Raw genomic sequence first — 18,929 nt, forward strand, 5'->3', positions numbered from 1 at the left:
GTCTGCACACATGCAAAATGATGCTATTAATGGCAGCCTTTTGTTGACTAGGAGGATTAGAAACAATCCCAGCAGCCCTGCCAGAGACCAGTTAAACAGACCAGACTCAGGGCACAGGGCCTACCAGACAGCTACAGAAGACAGCAAGAACAGGCTCTCTGCTGTGGGGGGCGAAGCTCCAGGACACTGCTGTGCAGACAAAAGCAGGTACAGGGGGAGATCCATGACACTGTCATTTATGGTAAGAAATGTTGAAATGTGGTTCTCAGGCAGGATAAGGACAGTAATGACAATTGTACCTGTGGGGGTGGTGGGGGAGATGGGGCACATCACTGTATACCTTTATTCCCTCCCTGAGATAGAGCCTCGGTCTGTCACCCAGGCTGGAGTTCAGTGGTGCAATCACAGTTCAATGAAGCCTGGAAACACTGAGTCCAAGTGATCCTCCTGCTTCAGCCTCCCAAGTACCTGGAACTACGGGTGTGTGCCACCATGCTTAGCTAATTTTTTCTCGAGATGGGGTCTCCACGTGTTGCTCAGAATGGTCTCGAACTCCTAGGCTCAAGTGATCCTCCTGCCTTGGCCTTCCAAAGTGCTGAAATTACAGGCATGAGCCACTGCGCCTATCCAAGTACATTCATTACAGCAAAAATAAATGCGGACTGAACTCATTTTGCTAAAACAAGTGCTGCTCTACCTGAAACAAGTGCCGGTGAGGACTGCAGCTGTTGTGCAGTACATAGCCTATGCACTGCACATGGCAGTGCAAACCCCTGCAGTACCTGATTCAGTGTCTTCTGCAGATGCGGCGTGCCCATGCGGTCAGCCATGTGCCGGTAGGCTGGGTGCGAGAGGAAGAACTTCCTCTCAGCTGCCAGTGCTGCACGGATGTCCTTCTTGCCCTCAATATCCTTCTGGCTGCGGTTCACCACGCCAATGTAGCCTGTTGGGAGAGGGAGTCAGGGCAGGGGCAAGGCCAGGTGAATCAAGGGGACCTGGCCCAGGGATGGGCAAGGTTCAGGTATAGAGATGGATCCTATCCCATGAGGCACTCACGGACTATGTTACAGCATGTTACTCAGAAACAACACAGAGAGTATGAATGCACATGGCAGCCACGAAGAGCAACAGAAGTACTTAGGGGAAGGAAAGATTACATCCAGCCTGGGACAAAAAAAAAAAGCATTGGGGCTGATGAACTCTAAAAGCTGAAAATCAAAGAGAGGTAAGAAAAGGCTGTGGTGGCTCACGCCTGTAATCCCAGCACTTTGGGAGGCCAAGGCGGGTGGATCACAAGTCAAGAGTACAAGGCCAGCCTGGCCAGCATGGTGAATCCCCATCTCTACTAAAAATACAAAAAATTAGCCAGGCATGGTGGTATGTGACTGTTGTCCCAGCTACTCAGGAGGCTGAGGCAGGAGAATTCTTGAACCCAGCAGGCGGAGGCTGCAGTGAGCCAAGACCACACCACTACACTCCAGCCTGGGCAAAAGAGCAAGACTCCATCTCAAAAAGAAAACCCTCAAGGCCAGGTGCAGTGGCTCACACCTGTAATCCCAACACTTTGGGAGGTTGAGGTGGCTGGATGGCTTGAGACCGAGGGTTTAAGACCAGCCTGGGTAACATGGCAAATCCTCATCTCTACAAAAAAATACAAAAATTAGCGAGGCGTGGTGGCATATGTACATAGTCCCATCTACTTGGGAGGCTAAGATGGGAGGATCACCTGAGCCTGAGAGTTCAAGGTTGCAGCAAGCTGTAATCACCCCACTGCACTCCAGCCTGGGCAACAGAGCGAGGCCTTGTCTCAAAAGAAAAAAAAAAAAAATAACATCTCAAAAACAAGAGCAATGGGGAAGAGCTAAAATCCACTATCAAGCGAGTATATTTTACACAGTTGGGTACATCAGGGTATTCATGCCCAGAGAGATAAATGGAACTGAAAAGAAAGTCTAAAAATACACTGAGAAGGAGGCAGAACTGAAAGTCAACACTTCAATCTATGGGGGAGAAAAGCTGGATAAAGATTCAATGCATACCGCTGGCAAAGAATCCAAGTGGAATGTCTACCAAAGTTAATTCTCAAGGGATCACAGACTTAGAAAACATGAATCTAAAAAAGAACCTGATGAAAAAATGAACTTTTTTTTTTTAGAGACAGGGTTTCACCATGTGGCCAGGATGGTCTCGATCTCCTAACCTTGTGATCCACCTGCCTTGGCCTCCCGAAGTGCTGAGATTACAGGTGTGATCTGTAATCTCGCCCAGTATGTGTGTTTTTTTCTTGTTTTTTTTTTTTTTAAAGATGGAGTCTTGCTCTGTCGCCCAGGCTGGAGTACAATGGCACAATCTCGGCTCACTGCAACTTCTGCCTCCTGGGTTCAAGTGATTCTCCTGCCTCAGCTTTCCGAGCAGCTGAGATTACAGGCATACACCACCCATGCCCAACTAATTTTTTTATTTTTAGTAGACACGGGATTTCACCATGTTGGCCAGGCTGGTCTTGAACTCCTGACTTCAGGTGATCCACCTGCCTCGGCCTCCCAAAGTGCTGGGATTATAGGTGTGAGCCACCGCACCCAGCCTGAAAACATGGATGATTTTTTTTTTTTTTATGACAGCACTTACAATAAAATTTTCCAGAGCAAAACATAAGCAGCAGTGAGTGGAGGAGAAATGGAACTAAGGGCAGGGAACTGGGAGAGACTTGCCTTGATTTATAGCCTTCAGTATCATTTAAAACTTTGTGTGTGTTGTGTGTGTGTGTGTGAAACAGCGTCTCAACAAGGTTAGAGCGCAGTGCTGCGATCTCAGCTCACAAAAGCCTCAACCTCCCAGGCTCTAGCGATCCTCCTAACTCAACCTCCCAAGTAGCTGGGACTACAGGCGCATAACCACCATGCCGAGCTAATTTTTCTAGATATGAGCTTTCCCCATGTTGCCCAGGCTGGTCTTGAATGCCTGGGCTCCAGTGATCGTTCTGCCTCAGCCTCCCAAAGTGCTGGGATTTACAGGCAGGGGTCCCTGCACCTGGCCCATTTTTGGATTTTCTAATCAAGGAAAACTACTTTTAGAGTTAAAATACTAGTTGGAAGAAAATACTTAGGACATTTGAATATAAAGAAATTGGGAAGGTGAAGGGTAGGGAGATGGCATTTAAAAAGCCAGAACGGGCCGGGCACGGTGGCTCACACCTCTAATCGCAGCATTTTGGGAGGCCAAGGTGGGTGGATCACAAGGTCAGGAGATCGAGACCATCCTGGCCATTGTGAAACCCCATCTCTACCAAAAAAAAAAAAGCCAGAACAGAAAGCCAGGCACACTGGCATGCGCCTGTAGTACCAGGTACTCAGGAGGCTGAGGCAGGAGGATCACTTACTTGAGGCCAGGACTTGAAGGCCAGCCTGAGAAACATAGTGAGACGCTGTCTTGAAAAATAATAAAAATAAGTGAATATTTTTCTAGAAAAGAACGAAACACCAGAGCAGCCAGGAGCACCTAAGCATGGACATGAGGCACCCAACAATATGGGTGCACAAATGGGTAACATGGGAAAGAAAGATCGTAGCCAGATGCCAGATAAATGGTAATTGCTTAATAAATAGATGCAGTTATTGCTACTCACTACTTTTGTTTTGTTTTGTTTTTATGAGACAGAGTCTAGTGCTACAGCCCATCCGTAGCCTAGGCTGGAGTGTAGTGGTGTAATCTCAGTTCACTGCAACCTCTGCCTCCAGGGTCCCAGTTCAAGCAATTCTCCCGCCTCAGCCCCCGAATAGCTGGGATATAGGCTTGAGCCACCTCACCTGGCCTATTATGGTTATTAACATAAACTAGGATGGAAAAGTAGGTTGGGGGTAAGTGGCAAGAAGCCAGAAGTGAAAAACATGTATTTATGCTCTGTTTTCTTTCTCTTCTTTTTTTTTTTTTTTTTTGAGACAGAGTCTCACTCTGTCGACCAGGCTAAAATGCAGTGGCATGATCTCGGCTCACTGCAGCCTATGCCTCTCAGGTTCAAGTGATTCTCCTGCCTCAGTCTCCTGAATAGCTGGGATTATAGGCATGTGCCTCCAGACCTGGCTAACTTTGGTATTTTTAGTAGAGACGGGGTTTCAACATATTGCACAAGTTGGTCTTGAACTCCTGACCTCATGATCTGCCCACATCGGCCTCCCGAAGTGCTGGGATTACAGGTATGAGCCACCGCTACCAGCCTATGCTCCATTTTCTTTAAAGTGGGGTTGTAGATGTTTCTCTGGAGAAAAAGGGGAGAGGTTCCTGTCATCTATCCTGCAGGGTCTTGACTGCTCTTCATCCTTCCCAGATCTCCCTTGGATCCAAGAGGGAGGAGGGAAATGGAAGCATGCCAAAACGTGAGGTGACAGTAGGAGACGCAAGATCTGAACCCAGATCCCTGTGAAGCCAAAGTCACTATCACCTGTGTGACAGCATGAAGAAGCAAACAGCAGGGGCCAGTGAAAAGCATCTGGCTTGGATTTGGGTTGATTTATTTATTTAAGAGATGAAGTCTCACTCTGTTGCCCACCCTGCATTGCAGTGGCATGAACACAGCTTACTAGTCTTGAACTCCTGGGCTCAAGCCATCCTCCAGGCTCAGCCTCCTGCACAGCTGGGAGTACAGGATCATGCAACATCACACAAGGATAATTTTTTTTTTTTTTTTTGAGACAGAGTCTCACTCTGTCACCCAGGCTGGAGCACATACAGTGGTGTAGTCCCAGCTCACTGCAACCTCCACCTCCCGGGTTCAAGTGATTCTTGTGTCTCAGCCTCTCAAGTAGCTGGGATTACAGGCGTGTGCCACCATGCACAGCTAACCCTTTCTTATATTTTTAGTAGACATGGGGTTTCACTATTTTGGTCAGGCCGGTCTCAAACTCCTGACCTCAAGTGATTTGCCCACCTCGGCCTCCCGAAGTGCTGGGATTACAGGTGTGAGCCACTGTGCCTAGCCTGGGTAATTTTTTTTAAGAGAGAAATGGGGTCTTGCTGTATTGCCCAGGCTGCTCTCAAACTCTGGGCCTCAAGTCATCCTCCCAACTGAGCTTTCCAAAGTCCTGAAGTTAAAGGCATGAGCCACCGTGCCTAGCCTGGGTCCCCATAAAGGACAGGAGTTGTGAGTGATTAGCAGGCCAGGAAAAAGGGTCCAGTGGGAGGGCTTCTGAAGCCTGAGGTCACAAGACAGGAGCAGGCTTACAAGTGAGCTGAGAGCGGAAGTGCCTTCATTCTTGGAAACAGGAAGGAAGGCAGAGAAGGGCAGCCATGGATATCAGTGAGTCAGGAGGAAGGGGAAGAGGCCCATATCACCAAATCCTCAGCCCAGCTAGTGCCCACAGACCTCAAAGCCCCTTATGATCCAAGGTAGAGGCCTAACCATGTCCAAGAGCATCCAGGTCGGGGTGGCTATAGGAGGGTGTAAGGATGGGTACGGTCTGCTTTCCTCTTTAGCACGAACAAATCCTCCCCAAACCTCAGCCAGCCACAGATTCGCTTCTCAGCCCCGGATCTTCACAGCCAAACAGGTTTTTCAATTTAGCCCCAACCACATACCCCTGGAATCTGGGGTCACCTCACCCAATGTCGCAGCAGCACTGGGGGATGGTGGCAACCAAGTTCGGAACTTTTACCCAGGTCTATCTCAGACATTGAAGTGGGAAACCAGGAGTAAAAGAAATGGTCCAAGTGACTGTGGCTTCAATTCCAGGGGGTGGAGATTGCAGTGAGCCAAGATTGAGCCACTGCACTCCAGCCTGGGCAAGAGAGTCAGACTCCATCTCAAAACAAACACACACACACACACACATACAAACACACACACCCCAAGGCCAGGCACGGTGGCTCACGCCTTTAATCTCAGCTCTTTGGGAGGTCGAGGTGGGTGGATCACCTGAGGTCAGGAGTTCAAGACCAGCTTGGCCAATTTGGTGAAACCCCAACTCTACTAAAAACACAAAAATTAGCTGGGTGTGGTGGTGAGCACCTATAATCGCAACTACTCAGACGGTAGAGGTTGCGGTGAGCTGAGATTACACCACTGCACTCCAGCCTGGGCAACAAGAGCAAAACTTGGTCTCAAAAAAAACCCCACAAAACCACCAAGCAAAAATCTAGCCAGGAGCAACTGCACATGCCTGTAATCCTAAATACTTGGGAGGCTGAGCTGGGAGGAACACTTGAGCCTGGGAGTTTAAGGCTACAGTGAACTATGATCACCCTACTGCACTCCAGCTTAGGTGACAGAGTAAGACATCGTCTAAAAAAAAAAAAGAAGAAGAGAAAAACTTTTTTTTGAGACAGAGTCTCAATCTGTCTCCAGGCTGGAGTGCAGTGGCACAATCTCGGCTCACTGCAACCTCTTCCTCCTGGGTTCAAGTGATTCTCCTGCCTCAGCCGCTCAAGTAGCTGGGACTACAGGCACTCACCACCACCATGCCTGGCTAATTTTTGTATTTTTAGGAGAGACAGGGTTTCACCATGTTGGCCAGGATGGTCTCGATCTCTTAATCTCGTGATCCATTCATCTCAGCCTCCCAAAGTGCTGGGATTACAGGCGTGAGCCACTGAGCTCAGCCTGAAAAGAGAAGAACTTCTAACAGCAAGAGTGAACCCTAACGTAAACCATGCACGTGGGGTGGTGACAATGGGTCGATGTAGACTCATCAGTTCTAACAAATGCACTGCTCTGCTAAGCATGTTGATAGTGGGGGAGGTTATAGATGTGTGGGGCTACAGGGTTTACGGGAAATCTCTCTATCTCCCTCTCAATTTGGCTCTGAACCTAAAACTGCTGCTCTGATAAAATAGTTAAAATATTTTTTAAATGAAATAAAAAATACCTAGGTTACTCCTAACAAAAGGTCTGAACGTAAACTTGAACCTGAACCTGATGAGGCCTCTGTCTCGATCTACTTACCAACTAACAGGGAACAGTCATCGGCCAAATCTCCAATGTGGAATGTGATCTGGTTTCTTCCACAAATGAATGGTACAGAAAAAAACAAAGGGGGCCGGGTGTGGTGGCTCACGCATGCAATCCCAGCACTTTGGGAGGCCAAGGCAAGCAGATCATCTGAGGTTGGGAGTTCAAGACAAGCCTGACCAACATGGTAAAAGCCTGTCTCTACTAAAAATACAAAAATTAGTCGGGCGTAGTGACAGGCACCTGTTAATCCCAGCTACTTGGGAGTCTGAGGCAGGAAAATTGCTTGAATCTGGGAGGTGGAGGTTTCAGTGAGCAAACTGCGCCACTGAATTGCACTCCAGCCTGGGTGACAGAGTAAGACTCCATCTCAAAAAAAATCCCCAAAACAAAAAGGGGATGCCAAGGAGAGGTGTAGGTATTTATGTGTAAAATGCTACAATGCCTAGGATTTGTAGAATTTTTTTTTTAGAGGCAGGATCTTGCTCTGTTGTGCAGGCTGGAGTGCAGTGGTATGCTCACAGCTCAATGCGGCTTCGAACTCCTGGGCTCAAGCAATCTTCCCACCTCAGCCTCCTAACTAGGTGGGTCTATAGGCGTACACCACCGTGCCCGGCTAATTTTTTAATCTTTAATAGAGATGGGACTTGATATATTGCCCAGGCTAGTCTTGAACTCCTAACCTCAAGGGATCCTCCTTGAGGATCAGCCTCCCAAAGCACTGGATTACAGGCGTGAGCCACCTCAACCAGCCAATGCCTAAGACTTGTTTTAAAATCTTCATGGAAGAAAATAATAATAGCAGGTGAGGATATTTGGGATAATCACTATTAGTCAGATATTAGTAACCAGAAGCTAAGGAAGCCATCCATAGGGCTCTTTGAACATTTTTCTGTACTTTCGGGGATGTTTGAAAATACTCATAATAGGCTGGGTGTGGTGGCTCACGCCTGTAATCCCAGCACTTTGGGAGGCCAAGGAGGGTGTATCACCTGAGGTAAGGAGTTTGAAACCAGCCTGCCCAACATGGTGAAACCCTGTCTGTACTAAAAATACAGAAATTAGCCGGGTAAGGCGGCATGTGCTTGTAATCTCAGCAACTCGGAAGGCTGAGGCTGAAGAATCACTTGAACCTGAGAGGCGGAGGTTGCAGTGAGCCAAGATCGTGCCACTGCACTCCAGCCTGGGTAACAAGAGCAAAAACTCTGTCTCAAAAAATAAAAAATAAAAAATAAATGCTTATAATAGAAAGTAATTGAAAAAATAATTAAAGTTATAAACCCCAGGGAGCTGGGAGCCGAGGAAGAGTAACCGGTGGCTGCCTGGGGGAGGTGTAGCTGCGGGTGAGTTTAGTTTCCTCTTTCTATACACTTGTTTTCTAATGTTCCAGAAACCAGCAGGTGTTAACTGTGCACTTGAAAACTGAACGCCTACAAATCAGAAGAAAAAGATACATATGTTCAAAGGGAAAGGAAAGAAGGAATTACGGTGAAATGGAGCAGCAGTGACTTCCGAGTACGCAGGGAACGGATGCCAGCGTTTCAGTAATGATAAGGACATGCCACTAGACCCCACCCATCCTCCTGCCTCGCCAGCACCCCCAAAGCCACACCTCGTCTCAATGGGAGCAACTTGTTCTCCAAGACATCCCTGGCGTCGGTGCCCTCGTCCATCAGGTCGAGCTTGGTGATGACACCAATGGTCCGCAAGCCTGAAAGAGCCCAGAGGTCAGAGGTCAGAGGTCAAAGGTCAGAGGTCAGAGCCTGCCACCAGGAAACAGCATCAGCTGGCAGCTGCAAGCCACCTGGGGTCCAACCGGCCCTGAAACTTCCAGGTCACATCACCTGGCAAAGCTGTAATGTCACTGGCGTGGACTCCAATTTCCCGTGTGTTAAATGAAGATGGTCACAGCCCTGACCTAGGGCTACCTCTTGCCCTGAATGGCTAAAATTCCACTCTGAAAACGATCCCATCCAAATCTACCTCTCTACAAGTCATTGCAGAGTTAAGGATGTCCTCCTAGCAAAGCCTCACATCTGCAGATCCACCGCTCCTCCATGGAGGCTGAGGACTGGGGCTCTGTGCTAACCGTGTGTGTTACATGTGTGGCATGTGCATGAGACACTGGAGACAGAAGCCAGAGCGAAGATCTCTGGTGGGTGCCAACTTGGGCATCGTGGGAGCCACAGATGTGCCCTCCCTGGGGCCCCTTCCTGCTCACATTCTGCGGTGAGGGTTGAGTAGAGGGACCCAGGGGCGTCAACTCAAATGGAAATAGATGATCTCACCATGCAGAAGACCAGAAACAACCCAAATGTTCAGAAGTCCTCACATCAACAATCTGGGTTAGGACTGAAACACCCGTTCTGACTAAGAGGGGACCATGCCTCAAGGAGTAGAATAACACCTAGATGGGACCCGAGGAGTGCTGGGCTCTTCCTTCAGCCCTAGACCAGCTTCCTGCCCTGGCAACATGGGCACTGCCATGTCCAAGGAGAAGGAGCGTCCAGCTGCCCCACAGTGACTTCCCAGAGATGCCCCCCAGCACTGCTGGTTCTTGGAGAAAGTGCTATGTTCCAGGAGGTCTTTTCCTAAAGCAGCCATGTATCAAAGAGAACGCCAGTGACTTGGAACCAAGGATGCTGGGCACGTCCCATGCTCACAAGCACCTCAAAGAGGAGGCTGCTGCCCTGGGCTCAGGGTTACCTTGGGGATCGACCTCCTTGGCCAGCTTGAGGGCGTCTGAATTAGCCAGGTCCATGTTGGCAGGTGTGACGGCCAGGATGAGGCTGCTCTCCCGGCTGATGAACTGCAGGATCATGTCCTTGATCTGGTACTCGATGTCTGCAGGCTGGTCTCCCACAGGTACCTTGGTGATACCCGGGAGGTCGATGAGGGTCAAGTTCAACACTGAGAGGGAAACCAGTGGGAAAGGCAGTCAGAGTTAGAAGAGGGGAGATACACACAGGCCTGGAGCCACCCAACTGAGTACCAATGTTCCTGGGTGGGGCTCAGACCTGAGGATGTCACCTGACACACCACCTGAACCACACCTCTGATTTAGTAACTCCCGTTCTAGGATCTCATCCTACAGATACCTCTACCTACTCCATTTCAATGACACAGTTCTAAATCAGCACAGTTCGGACTGGAATAGATCTAAATGACTAAGTAAATTTCAGCCTATCCATTCAGCTAATACCAAAGAACCATTACGGACAGATGAGGCTGGGCACAGTGGCTCACATCTGTAATCCCAGCACTTTGGGAGGCCGAGGCAGGCAGATCACGAGGTCAAAGGATCAAGACCATCCTGGCCAACATGGTGAAACCCCATCTCTACTAAAAATACGAAAATTAGCTGGGCGTAGTCCCAGCTACTCATGAGGCTGAGGCAGGAGAATCACTTGAACCCAGGAGGTAGAGGCTGCAGTGAGCTGAGATCACGCCACTGCACTCCAGCCTAATGACAAAGCGAGACTCTGTCTCAAAAAAAAAAAAAAAGAAAAAAAGAAAAAGTAGCTGGGTAGGCTAGGCATGGTAGCTCACGCCTATAATCCTAGCACTTTGGGAGTCCGAGGAGGGCTGAATGCCTGAGCTCGGGAGTTCGAGACCAGCCTGGGCAATATGGCGAAATGCCATCTCTACTAAAAATACAACAACAACAACAAAAAATAGCCAGGTGGGGTGTTGCACACCTGTAATCCCAGCTACTTGGGAAGCTAAGGCAGAAGAATTGCTTGAACCCAGGAAGCGGAGGTTGGAGTGAGCAGAGATCGTCCATTACACCCCAGCATGGGTAACAAAGCGAGACACTGCCTCATAAATAAATAAATAAATAAATAAATAACTGGGTATATTGGTGCATACCTGTGATCCCAGCTACTTGAGGGGCTGAGGCACAAGAAGTGCTTGAACCCAGGAGGTAGAGGTTGCAGTGAGTAGAAATCACGCCATTGCACCTCAGCCTGGGCAACAGAGGAAGACAAGACTCTGTCTCAAAAAAAGAGAATCAGCACATTTTACAAAAGTCTGGTTCTGGCCTCTCTTGATGTACCAGCAGATATGGCTGCCTTGAGCCAAGTAGTAGCTGCCCTTGGTAAAAGGGGCAAACGGCTGCAATCCCCCACGACTCCAAATATCTTCCTGGCATGCTCTGTCTTTCTTTGAGCTGAGACAGAGGTCTGGATACTACATACCTAGCAAAAGTGGGAAGATACAGAGCCGGGGGCTATGTGCGTATGAGTATCAACTGTTTGTGAATGGGCACATGTTAACCATGAGTGGAAGCACACAGTCTCACCATAGCATTGTCCACGAATGACCAGAAACAGTCAGTGATGTGTCCCCACCCATGCTGCCTACCGTGTGGCGAGTAGACCCGAAGGTTAATGGGCACTGGGGAGATGCCTTTGTTGGTCCCCGTGACCCTGTCTGTCTCTGCTTCAATCTCCTGCCGGACTTCATCAAAGTCTGTAAACTTTTTGGACTTGCAGTGCAAAAACTCGGCATATTCTGGAAAGGGAAGAGAGATGCTGAAAATGAGAAAGCGCTGCTGTGGGCGGGGCACACACAGAATTCAGGGAGAAATGCTTTGTTGAGTCAAAGTAATGACCCAGTCATCGTCACTCTAGGAATGGGGAAGTGACAGATTCATTCTTATGACAAGTGTTCTGCAGGGGGGTGGGGGAGTTTCCTATAGACTGAATAGACTGAGCCCTTTCCAGACCCTGAAGAGTACATTCCCATGTGGCACCCTGCAAACTATTAATATATGTCATGACATATTATGAATTAAAAAAAAAAAAAAATCAACAGGTAGACATGACCAATGACCAATGTTTCTTTGTTTTTTTTTGTTTTGTTTTTTATAGGCAGGACCTCACTGTGTCACCCAGGCTGGTGTGCAGTGGTGTGATCATAGATCACTGCAGCCTTGAACTCCTGGGCTCAAGTAATCCCCTGCCTCAGCCTCCTAAAGCACTGGGATTACAGGCATATGCTACCATGCCCAGCTGTTTATTTGTTGTTTTGTTTTGTTTTGTTTTTGAGACAGAGTCTTACTCTGTTGCCCAGGCTGGAGGGCAGTGGTACAATCTTGGCTCACTATTACCTACACTTCCTGGGTTCAAGCAATTCTCCCATCTCAGCCTCCCAAGTAGCTGGGATTACAGGCACCTGCCATCAGGCCTGGCTAATTTTTGTGTTTTTGTAGAGGCAGGGTTTCACCATGTTGGCCAAGCTGGTCTTAAACTCCTAAGCTCAGGTGATCTACCCACCTCAGCCTCCCAAAGTGCTGGGATTATAGGCATGAGCTACCATGTCTGGCCTATTTGTTGACTGACTGATGAACAGAAGAGGAAGTATCGGGATGCATCACCCAGAGAAAAGGTGAGTCCATTTGATTAAGGTGATGCCGCAGAACTTCCCTTGCTGTGAGTCCTAATCAAGGGAGTCCGATGCCCACATCCTTATGGGATCGTGGGGCCACCAGCACATTCCAGCTCCGTAAAATCCCCAGGGATATTTCCCATGGCATTCACTTGTCCTTCTTCCCCAAGGAGCCTGCAAGGTATAGGGAAGGGTTGTACTGCGTCTTTCCTTCTCCCCCTGGCTATTCAAGGGGGTCCCCTACCTAGGCACAAACCCCTCAGGAGAAATGCTTTCTGGGCATGACCCTGAGTATTTGTAAGACCTGGGGGTGTCTGAAGCCACAGCAAGACTGAGACGAAGGGAAACAAGATAAGTAACTGACAAGCAGTGTGGGTCCCTCCAGGAAACCAGAGAAATCCAGTCCTGAATCACAGATTCAGAAAAAAGCAATTACAAAGCACGTTCATCACAGAAGGTGGCTGCCAAGCACATAGGTATCCACTGTACAAAGCCTTGATGTTTCCAGATGTTTGAATTTTCACAGTAACATACTGGGGAGGAGAGATCCCCAAAGCTCAGAGATCACAGCTACTGTAGTGATGCTAAAAATAAGGGAGAAATGCCTGGGCATGGTGGCTCACGCCTGTTATCCAGCATTTTGGGAGGCCGAGGGTAGATCACTTGAGCCCAGGAGTTCAAGACTAGCCTGGGTGACACAGCAAGACCCCACCTCTAAAATTTAAAACATTAGCTAGGCATGTTGACACGCACCTGTAGTTCCAGTTACTTGGAAGACTGATATGGTTTGGCTCTGTGTCCCCACCCAAATCTTATCTTGTAGCTCCCATGATTCCCAAGTGTTGTGGGAAGGACCCAGTGGGAGATAACTGGGCAGGTCTTTCCCTGTGCTGTTCTCGTGATAGCAAGTAAGTCACAAGAGATATGATGGTTTTAAAAATGTGTTTCTGAGCCGGGTGCGGTGGCTCAAGCCTGTAATCCCAGCACTTTGGGAGGCTGAGGCGGGTGGATCACGAGGTCGAGAGATCGAGACCATCCTGGTCAACATGGTGAAACCCCGTCTCTACTAAAGATACAAAAAATTAGCTGGGCATGGTGGCACGTGCCTGTAATCCCAGCTACTCAGGAGGCTGAGGCAGGAGAATTGCCTGAGCCCAGGAGGCGGAGGTTGCGGTGAGCCGAGATCGCGCCATTGCACTCCAGCCTGGGTAACAAGAGCGAAACTCCGTCTCAAAAAAAAAAAAAAAAAAAAATGTGTTTCTGGCCGGGCATGATGGCTCACACCTGTAATCCCAGCACTTTGGAAGGCTGAGGCAGGCGGATCACTTGAGGTCAGGAGTTCGAGACCAGCCTGACCAACATGGTGAAACCTCATCTCTACTAAAAACACAAAAATTGGCCGGGCACAGTGGCTCACGCCTGTAATCCCAGCACTTTGGGAGGCTGACACGGGTGGATCATGAGATCAAGAGATCGAGACCATCCCGGTCAACATGGTGAAACCCCATCTCTACTAAAAATACAAAAAATTAGCTGGGCATGGTGGCGCGTGCCTGTAATCTCAGCTACTCAGGAGGCTGAGGCAGGAGAATTGCCTGAACCCAGGAGCCGGAGGTTTCGGTGAGCCGAGATCACGCCATTGCACTCCAGCCCGGGTAACAAGAGGGAAACTCCTTCTCAAAACAAAACAAAACAAACAAACAAACAAAACACACACATACACACAAATTAGCCAGGTATGGTGGTGCACACCTATAATCCCAGCTACTCAAGAGGCTGAGGCAGGAGAACAGCTTGAACCCAGGAGGTGGAGGCTGCAATGAGCTGAGATCTGCCACTGCATTCCAGCCTGGGCAATAAGAGTGAGACTTCGTCTCAAAAAAAAGAAAAACATGGGAGTTTCCCTGTAGAAGCTCGCTCTCTCTCTTTGCCTGCTGCCATCCATGTAAGACGTGTCTTGCTTCTCCTTGCCTTCCACCATGATTGTGAGGCTTCCCCAGCCCAGCTTCGTGGAACTGTCAAGTGCATTAAATGTCTTTCTTTTGTAAATTGCCCAGTCTCAAGTACGTCTTCATCAGTAGCGTGAAAATGGACTAACAATGGAGGTTGAGGTGGGAGGATCACTTGAGCCCAGGAGTTGGAAGTTGCAGTGAGCTATGATCTATGATCGCACCACTGCACTCCAAGCTGGGTGACAGAACAAGACATTGTCTCAAAAAGAAAAAGAAAAAGAGAAAGGGATAATTAGTCACACTGGCAAATAAGTCAGAGACCTAACCCACCACAAAGATGCATTAAAAATGTGCACTGCCTTGTCGTTTCTAAGAGTAAAAAACTGAAAATAGCCTCAATGTCCACCAGGAGGAGACCTGGTGACGTGAATAACACAGCCTTGCCACAAACTGCCTCAAGCAAAGGAAAAGAGAGATGAACCCCTGGCCAACTGTAGAATCAAGGCAGAAAGAAGAGTATGAAGAGGTTCACCATCCCATCATAGCGACCTAAGAAGCTACAGCACCCTAGCCAGGCCCTGCATGTGATCTGGCTGTACCTCACAAGTCCCTTGACAGGTAGGCATCTCTAAGATCCCCATTTCAAAGATGAGGAAACTGAGGCCCAGAAGGGTTAAGGGCCTTAGCCCAAGTTCTGTGATGGAGCTGACTGGGAACTCATAAATTCTGGCTCCAGGTAGTGGATTCCAAGCCAGACGGCCTTTGTGAGGCCACCGGAAGGATCATCGCCTCTCTGAACTTCTCTGCAGGGTCAGGGACAGACTCAGTGGGCTCTGATGACTGAGGACCATGGCCAGAACAGGCACTAGCCACCCAGATCAGGGGCAATGAGGACATCTGATGGAGGATTTCAGGATCCCCACCCCCACCCCCAGCCCTGCTATCAGCTGACCCAGTTCCCAAGGACAGTCACACTCCAGCCTTCTGAAGGGACAAGAGGAAACACTCGGCCGCTCTTCCTGTAGCAGCCACTAAAAATGGAACAGCTCCCAATGCCCCACAGCAAATATCAGTTCTTTTCTGGCTCCAGGACCCCAGTTCAGCCCCGAAAGAGACCATCTCCCCTCAAAGAGTGCAGGGGGACATGGCACAGAAGACGGGCTGGGGGGAAGGACACAGGCCCTCTCTCCAAAAGGCCTCTGCCCTGCCAAGTGTGGTGTCTGCAAGGCCCAGCCCCACCTCCTCCTACTCCTGGGCTTGCCTGGCTGCCGCCTCTCCCAGGCAGGATTCCCAGAGTGGGGCATCTTGGTCCCCTTCCCCATCAGAGCCAGCTCACTTTAGACTGTAATGATGGGGCCAGGACCTGTGGCGGCAGCACCCCAGAGCCCAGCTGTGTGCAGTAATGAGCCCAGTTTGCAGTCAGAGGGCCCGCCCAGGTCTCGGTCTACTGATCTATAAAACCGGCATTATAATATGCTGTGTGAAGACTCAAGAGTCAACACCTGCACAAGAAGAGCATAGCCAGCACAGCTACCATCTGAGCAGCTGGTGGGCAGAAAGCCCCAACGAGGTATGTGGCAAAGAGAGCACCGGGGCAGTGGGCCGTCGTACCCCGGCATGCACAGGTGGGAGCCCAGAGAGGGCAAGTGGCTCTCTCAAGTCACATAGCATCCCCACCTCCTGCAGGTCTCTCTCCCCACAGCAGCTACTTAACCCAGCCCCCTTCTCCCCTGCCTTTGTTTCCCCATAACACTTACTACCATCTGACAAAGTCTAATATACAGGTTTGCCTTGAATGCCCATGCCACCATGGCAGGGATGCCCATCTGCCTTGGTCGCTGCTGTGTCCCAGGGGCACACTCATGCATGTTAGTTGGGAAAACGGAGGCTCTGCCTGCCCAGCTGCCAAAGGCTTCGGGGGCATTTACAACTCCCACCCCCAACAAGATGAATCTAGGTGTCTGAGCTGCAAAGATTCCACTGGAACTTCAAGCCATCCCTCAAGCCAGGTACTGGGAAACGGCCCAGGAAAGATCACCTACCTGACCCAAGTCTGCAAGGTCAGGGGCAGCCACGAGGAGGAGCTGGAACCCGGTGGCCAGACCCACACACACTGGGCTTAGGAGCACAGCACCTTCCCCAGTTGTCACATGTAGGCTGGGAACCGACAGGGAATCAGAGAAGGCAGGGGCCTGTTCTTTGTGATCTCCCCTCCGAAATCCTTCTGCTGTCTGCCGACCCCTCCATGTGGAGGAAGGAAGTGGAGGGCAGGCGCCAGAAAACCATGGTTTCTTCCCCAGTGGGTCAGTGAGCAACAAAACCACACCTGAGAAAAAGGCCCAGCCATTGACCAGGTTTGCCCAGCTGCTTGCCTTTCTTCACAGCGTTCCTTGGCATGGTGGAAGTAAATGCTAGGTCAACAGAGGTTGGTTTGTTTTTTTCTTTTTGAGACTGAATCATTCTGTCCCCTAGGCTGGAGGGCAGTGGCACAATCTCGGCTAACTGCAACCTCTGCCTCCCAGGTTCAAGCTATTCTCATACCTCAGCCTCCCCAGTAGCTGGAATTACAGGCACATGCCACCATGCCCGGCTAATTTTTGTATTTTTAGTAGAGATGAGGTTTCACCATGTTGGCCAAGTTGGTCTCGAACTCCTGACCTCAGGTGATCCACCGACCTCGGCCTCCCAAAGTGCTGGGATTACAGGTGTGAGCCACCGTGCTCCGCCCAATAGAGGTTTAAAAGATTCCACCAGGCTGGGCACAATGGCTCACACCTGAAACTCCAGCACTTTCAGAGGCTGAGGTGGGAGAATCATTGGAGGCCAGCCTAGGCAACATCACAAGATCCTGTCTACAAAAAAATTTAAAAGTTAGGGTGGGTGTGGTGGCCCATGCCTGTAATCCCAGCAATTTGGGTGGCCGAGGTGGGCAGATCACCTGAGGTTGGGAGTTCAAGACCAGCCTGACCAAGATGGAGAAACCCCATCTCTACTAAAAATACAAAAAATTAGCCGGACATGGTAGTATAAGCCTGTAATCCCAGCTACTCAGGAGGCTGAGGCAGGAGAATCGCTTGAACCCGGGAGCCGGAGGATGTGGTGAGCCAAGATGGCGCCATTGCACTCCAGCCTGGGAAACAAGAGTAAAACTCCATCTCGAAAAAAAAAAGTTAAGTGGGTGTCGTGGTGCAAGCCTGTAGTCCCAGCTATACGGGTGGCTGAGGCAGGAGAATCACTTGATCTGGGAGGTTGAGGCTGCAGTGAGCTGTGATCATGCCACTGTACACCAGCCTGAGTGACAGGGGGAGACCCTGTCTCAAAGCAACAACAAAAAGAGAAAGAGAGCAGAGGGCCTAGCCTGGGGCTCTGGAGCGCTGCATGTGCTCAAGTGCTGGAGATGAAATAATTTTTTTTTTAAACTATCCACTGACCCAAAAAATCAGTCAGAGGGCTTAACACTGAGCTCCCTGTCAACATGTCTCCAGTAGCCGAGGTCAAGCCACCAAGCCACTGAGCCACCCCTGGCTCCGCCTGTCCTGGTCCCTGTCATCAAGTTGTACCACACAGCCACCCTCCGCAGACACGGCATTTCCAGATACCAAAGCCAGTTCCTCCAGTTCCTGGGCAAACAGCAAAGTGTTCTGACAGCTCCACACAAACCCCTACTGTCACCAGGCACCCTGAGCCAGGAGGGCTCCCTGGGAGGAGGGTCAGCCTAGGTCCCTTCTGAGAGGCTTGCAGCTGGCATGTGATCAGGCCCTGGGGACTCTGAGGGACCCAGCCTGGTGCACAGCAGGAATAAAGGAATAAACCAGGTAGTTGTCCAGCAATCACGCTGCCAAGGCCAGGGAGTCAGCCATCCTCACCCATTTCAGGGCCTCCTAACTGTGGGCCCAGTGGCTGCACTTGGGAGTTTTTCCAGAGAGAGGTTCTGCCTCCCTCTAAGCCTGTGTCCTGCTACTGAATCTGGAGCGCTGAGAGAGCAGGGACTTGGTGTGAATCATGGTTCCCCCTAGCATCTCGGATACAGTAGCTGCTTAATTAAAATCCATTAAACAAAGCGTATGTGCTCTAACCTAGGAGGACATCACCCCCCAGGAACCCCCACTGGGGCCCCAGTCAATCCCCCACCTCAGGCTTTTTGAGAGGTGTCCCCAGAAGGGAGCCACAAGTGCAAGCTGCCACCTTCTCAGGGTCAGGGGGCCTAGAACAGGAAGAAGCAGCCCCTTGCCAGAGGCCACAGTCACCTATCTCTACAAAAAAATTAAAAAGTTAGGCTGGGTGTGGTGGCTCATGCCTGTAATCCTAGCAATTTGGGAGGCCAAGGTGGGCAGATCACCTGAGGTTGGGAGTTCAAGACCAGACTGACCAACATAGAGAAACCCCATCTCTATGGTGGCGCGTTTATGTAATCCCAGCTACTCAGGAGGCTGAGGCAGGAGAATCGCTTGAACCCTGAAGGTGGAGGTGGTGGTGAGCCGAGATCACACCACTGCACTCCAGCCTGGGCAACAGAGCGAGGCTCTTAGTGATCCTGAGGTCTTTGGAGCCTCTGGTTTCAAAGGAGCTTGTGGAAGCCCAGAGTGACTGAAGGCTGTTGGTCAGAAGATGGCCCTCCCAGTCTTCAAAGCACACCAGTCATGTGC

At 50.0% G+C, this 18,929-nt stretch overlaps 1 protein-coding gene across 13 annotated transcripts in view; it reads right to left on the reverse strand.

The window, feature by feature from the left end:
- DNM2 (dynamin 2) overlaps positions 1-18,929 on the reverse strand; it is a 110,806-nt gene that overhangs the window by 49,001 nt on the left and 42,876 nt on the right. For all 13 annotated transcript variants that reach the window (XM_039465968.2, XM_039465974.2, XM_039465972.2 and 10 more), the window contains exons 3-6: positions 11,306-11,455; positions 9,647-9,850; positions 8,553-8,651; positions 783-943 (exon numbers count right to left, since the gene is read on the reverse strand). In XM_039465968.2, the coding sequence (XP_039321902.1) occupies positions 783-943; positions 8,553-8,651; positions 9,647-9,850; positions 11,306-11,455 (614 nt within the window). The remainder of the gene's footprint in view (positions 1-782; positions 944-8,552; positions 8,652-9,646; positions 9,851-11,305; positions 11,456-18,929) is intronic.

The sequence above is a fragment of the Saimiri boliviensis genome, chromosome 14, assembly GCF_048565385.1.
Source record: "Saimiri boliviensis isolate mSaiBol1 chromosome 14, mSaiBol1.pri, whole genome shotgun sequence".
Taxonomy (NCBI): domain Eukaryota; kingdom Metazoa; phylum Chordata; class Mammalia; order Primates; family Cebidae; genus Saimiri; species Saimiri boliviensis.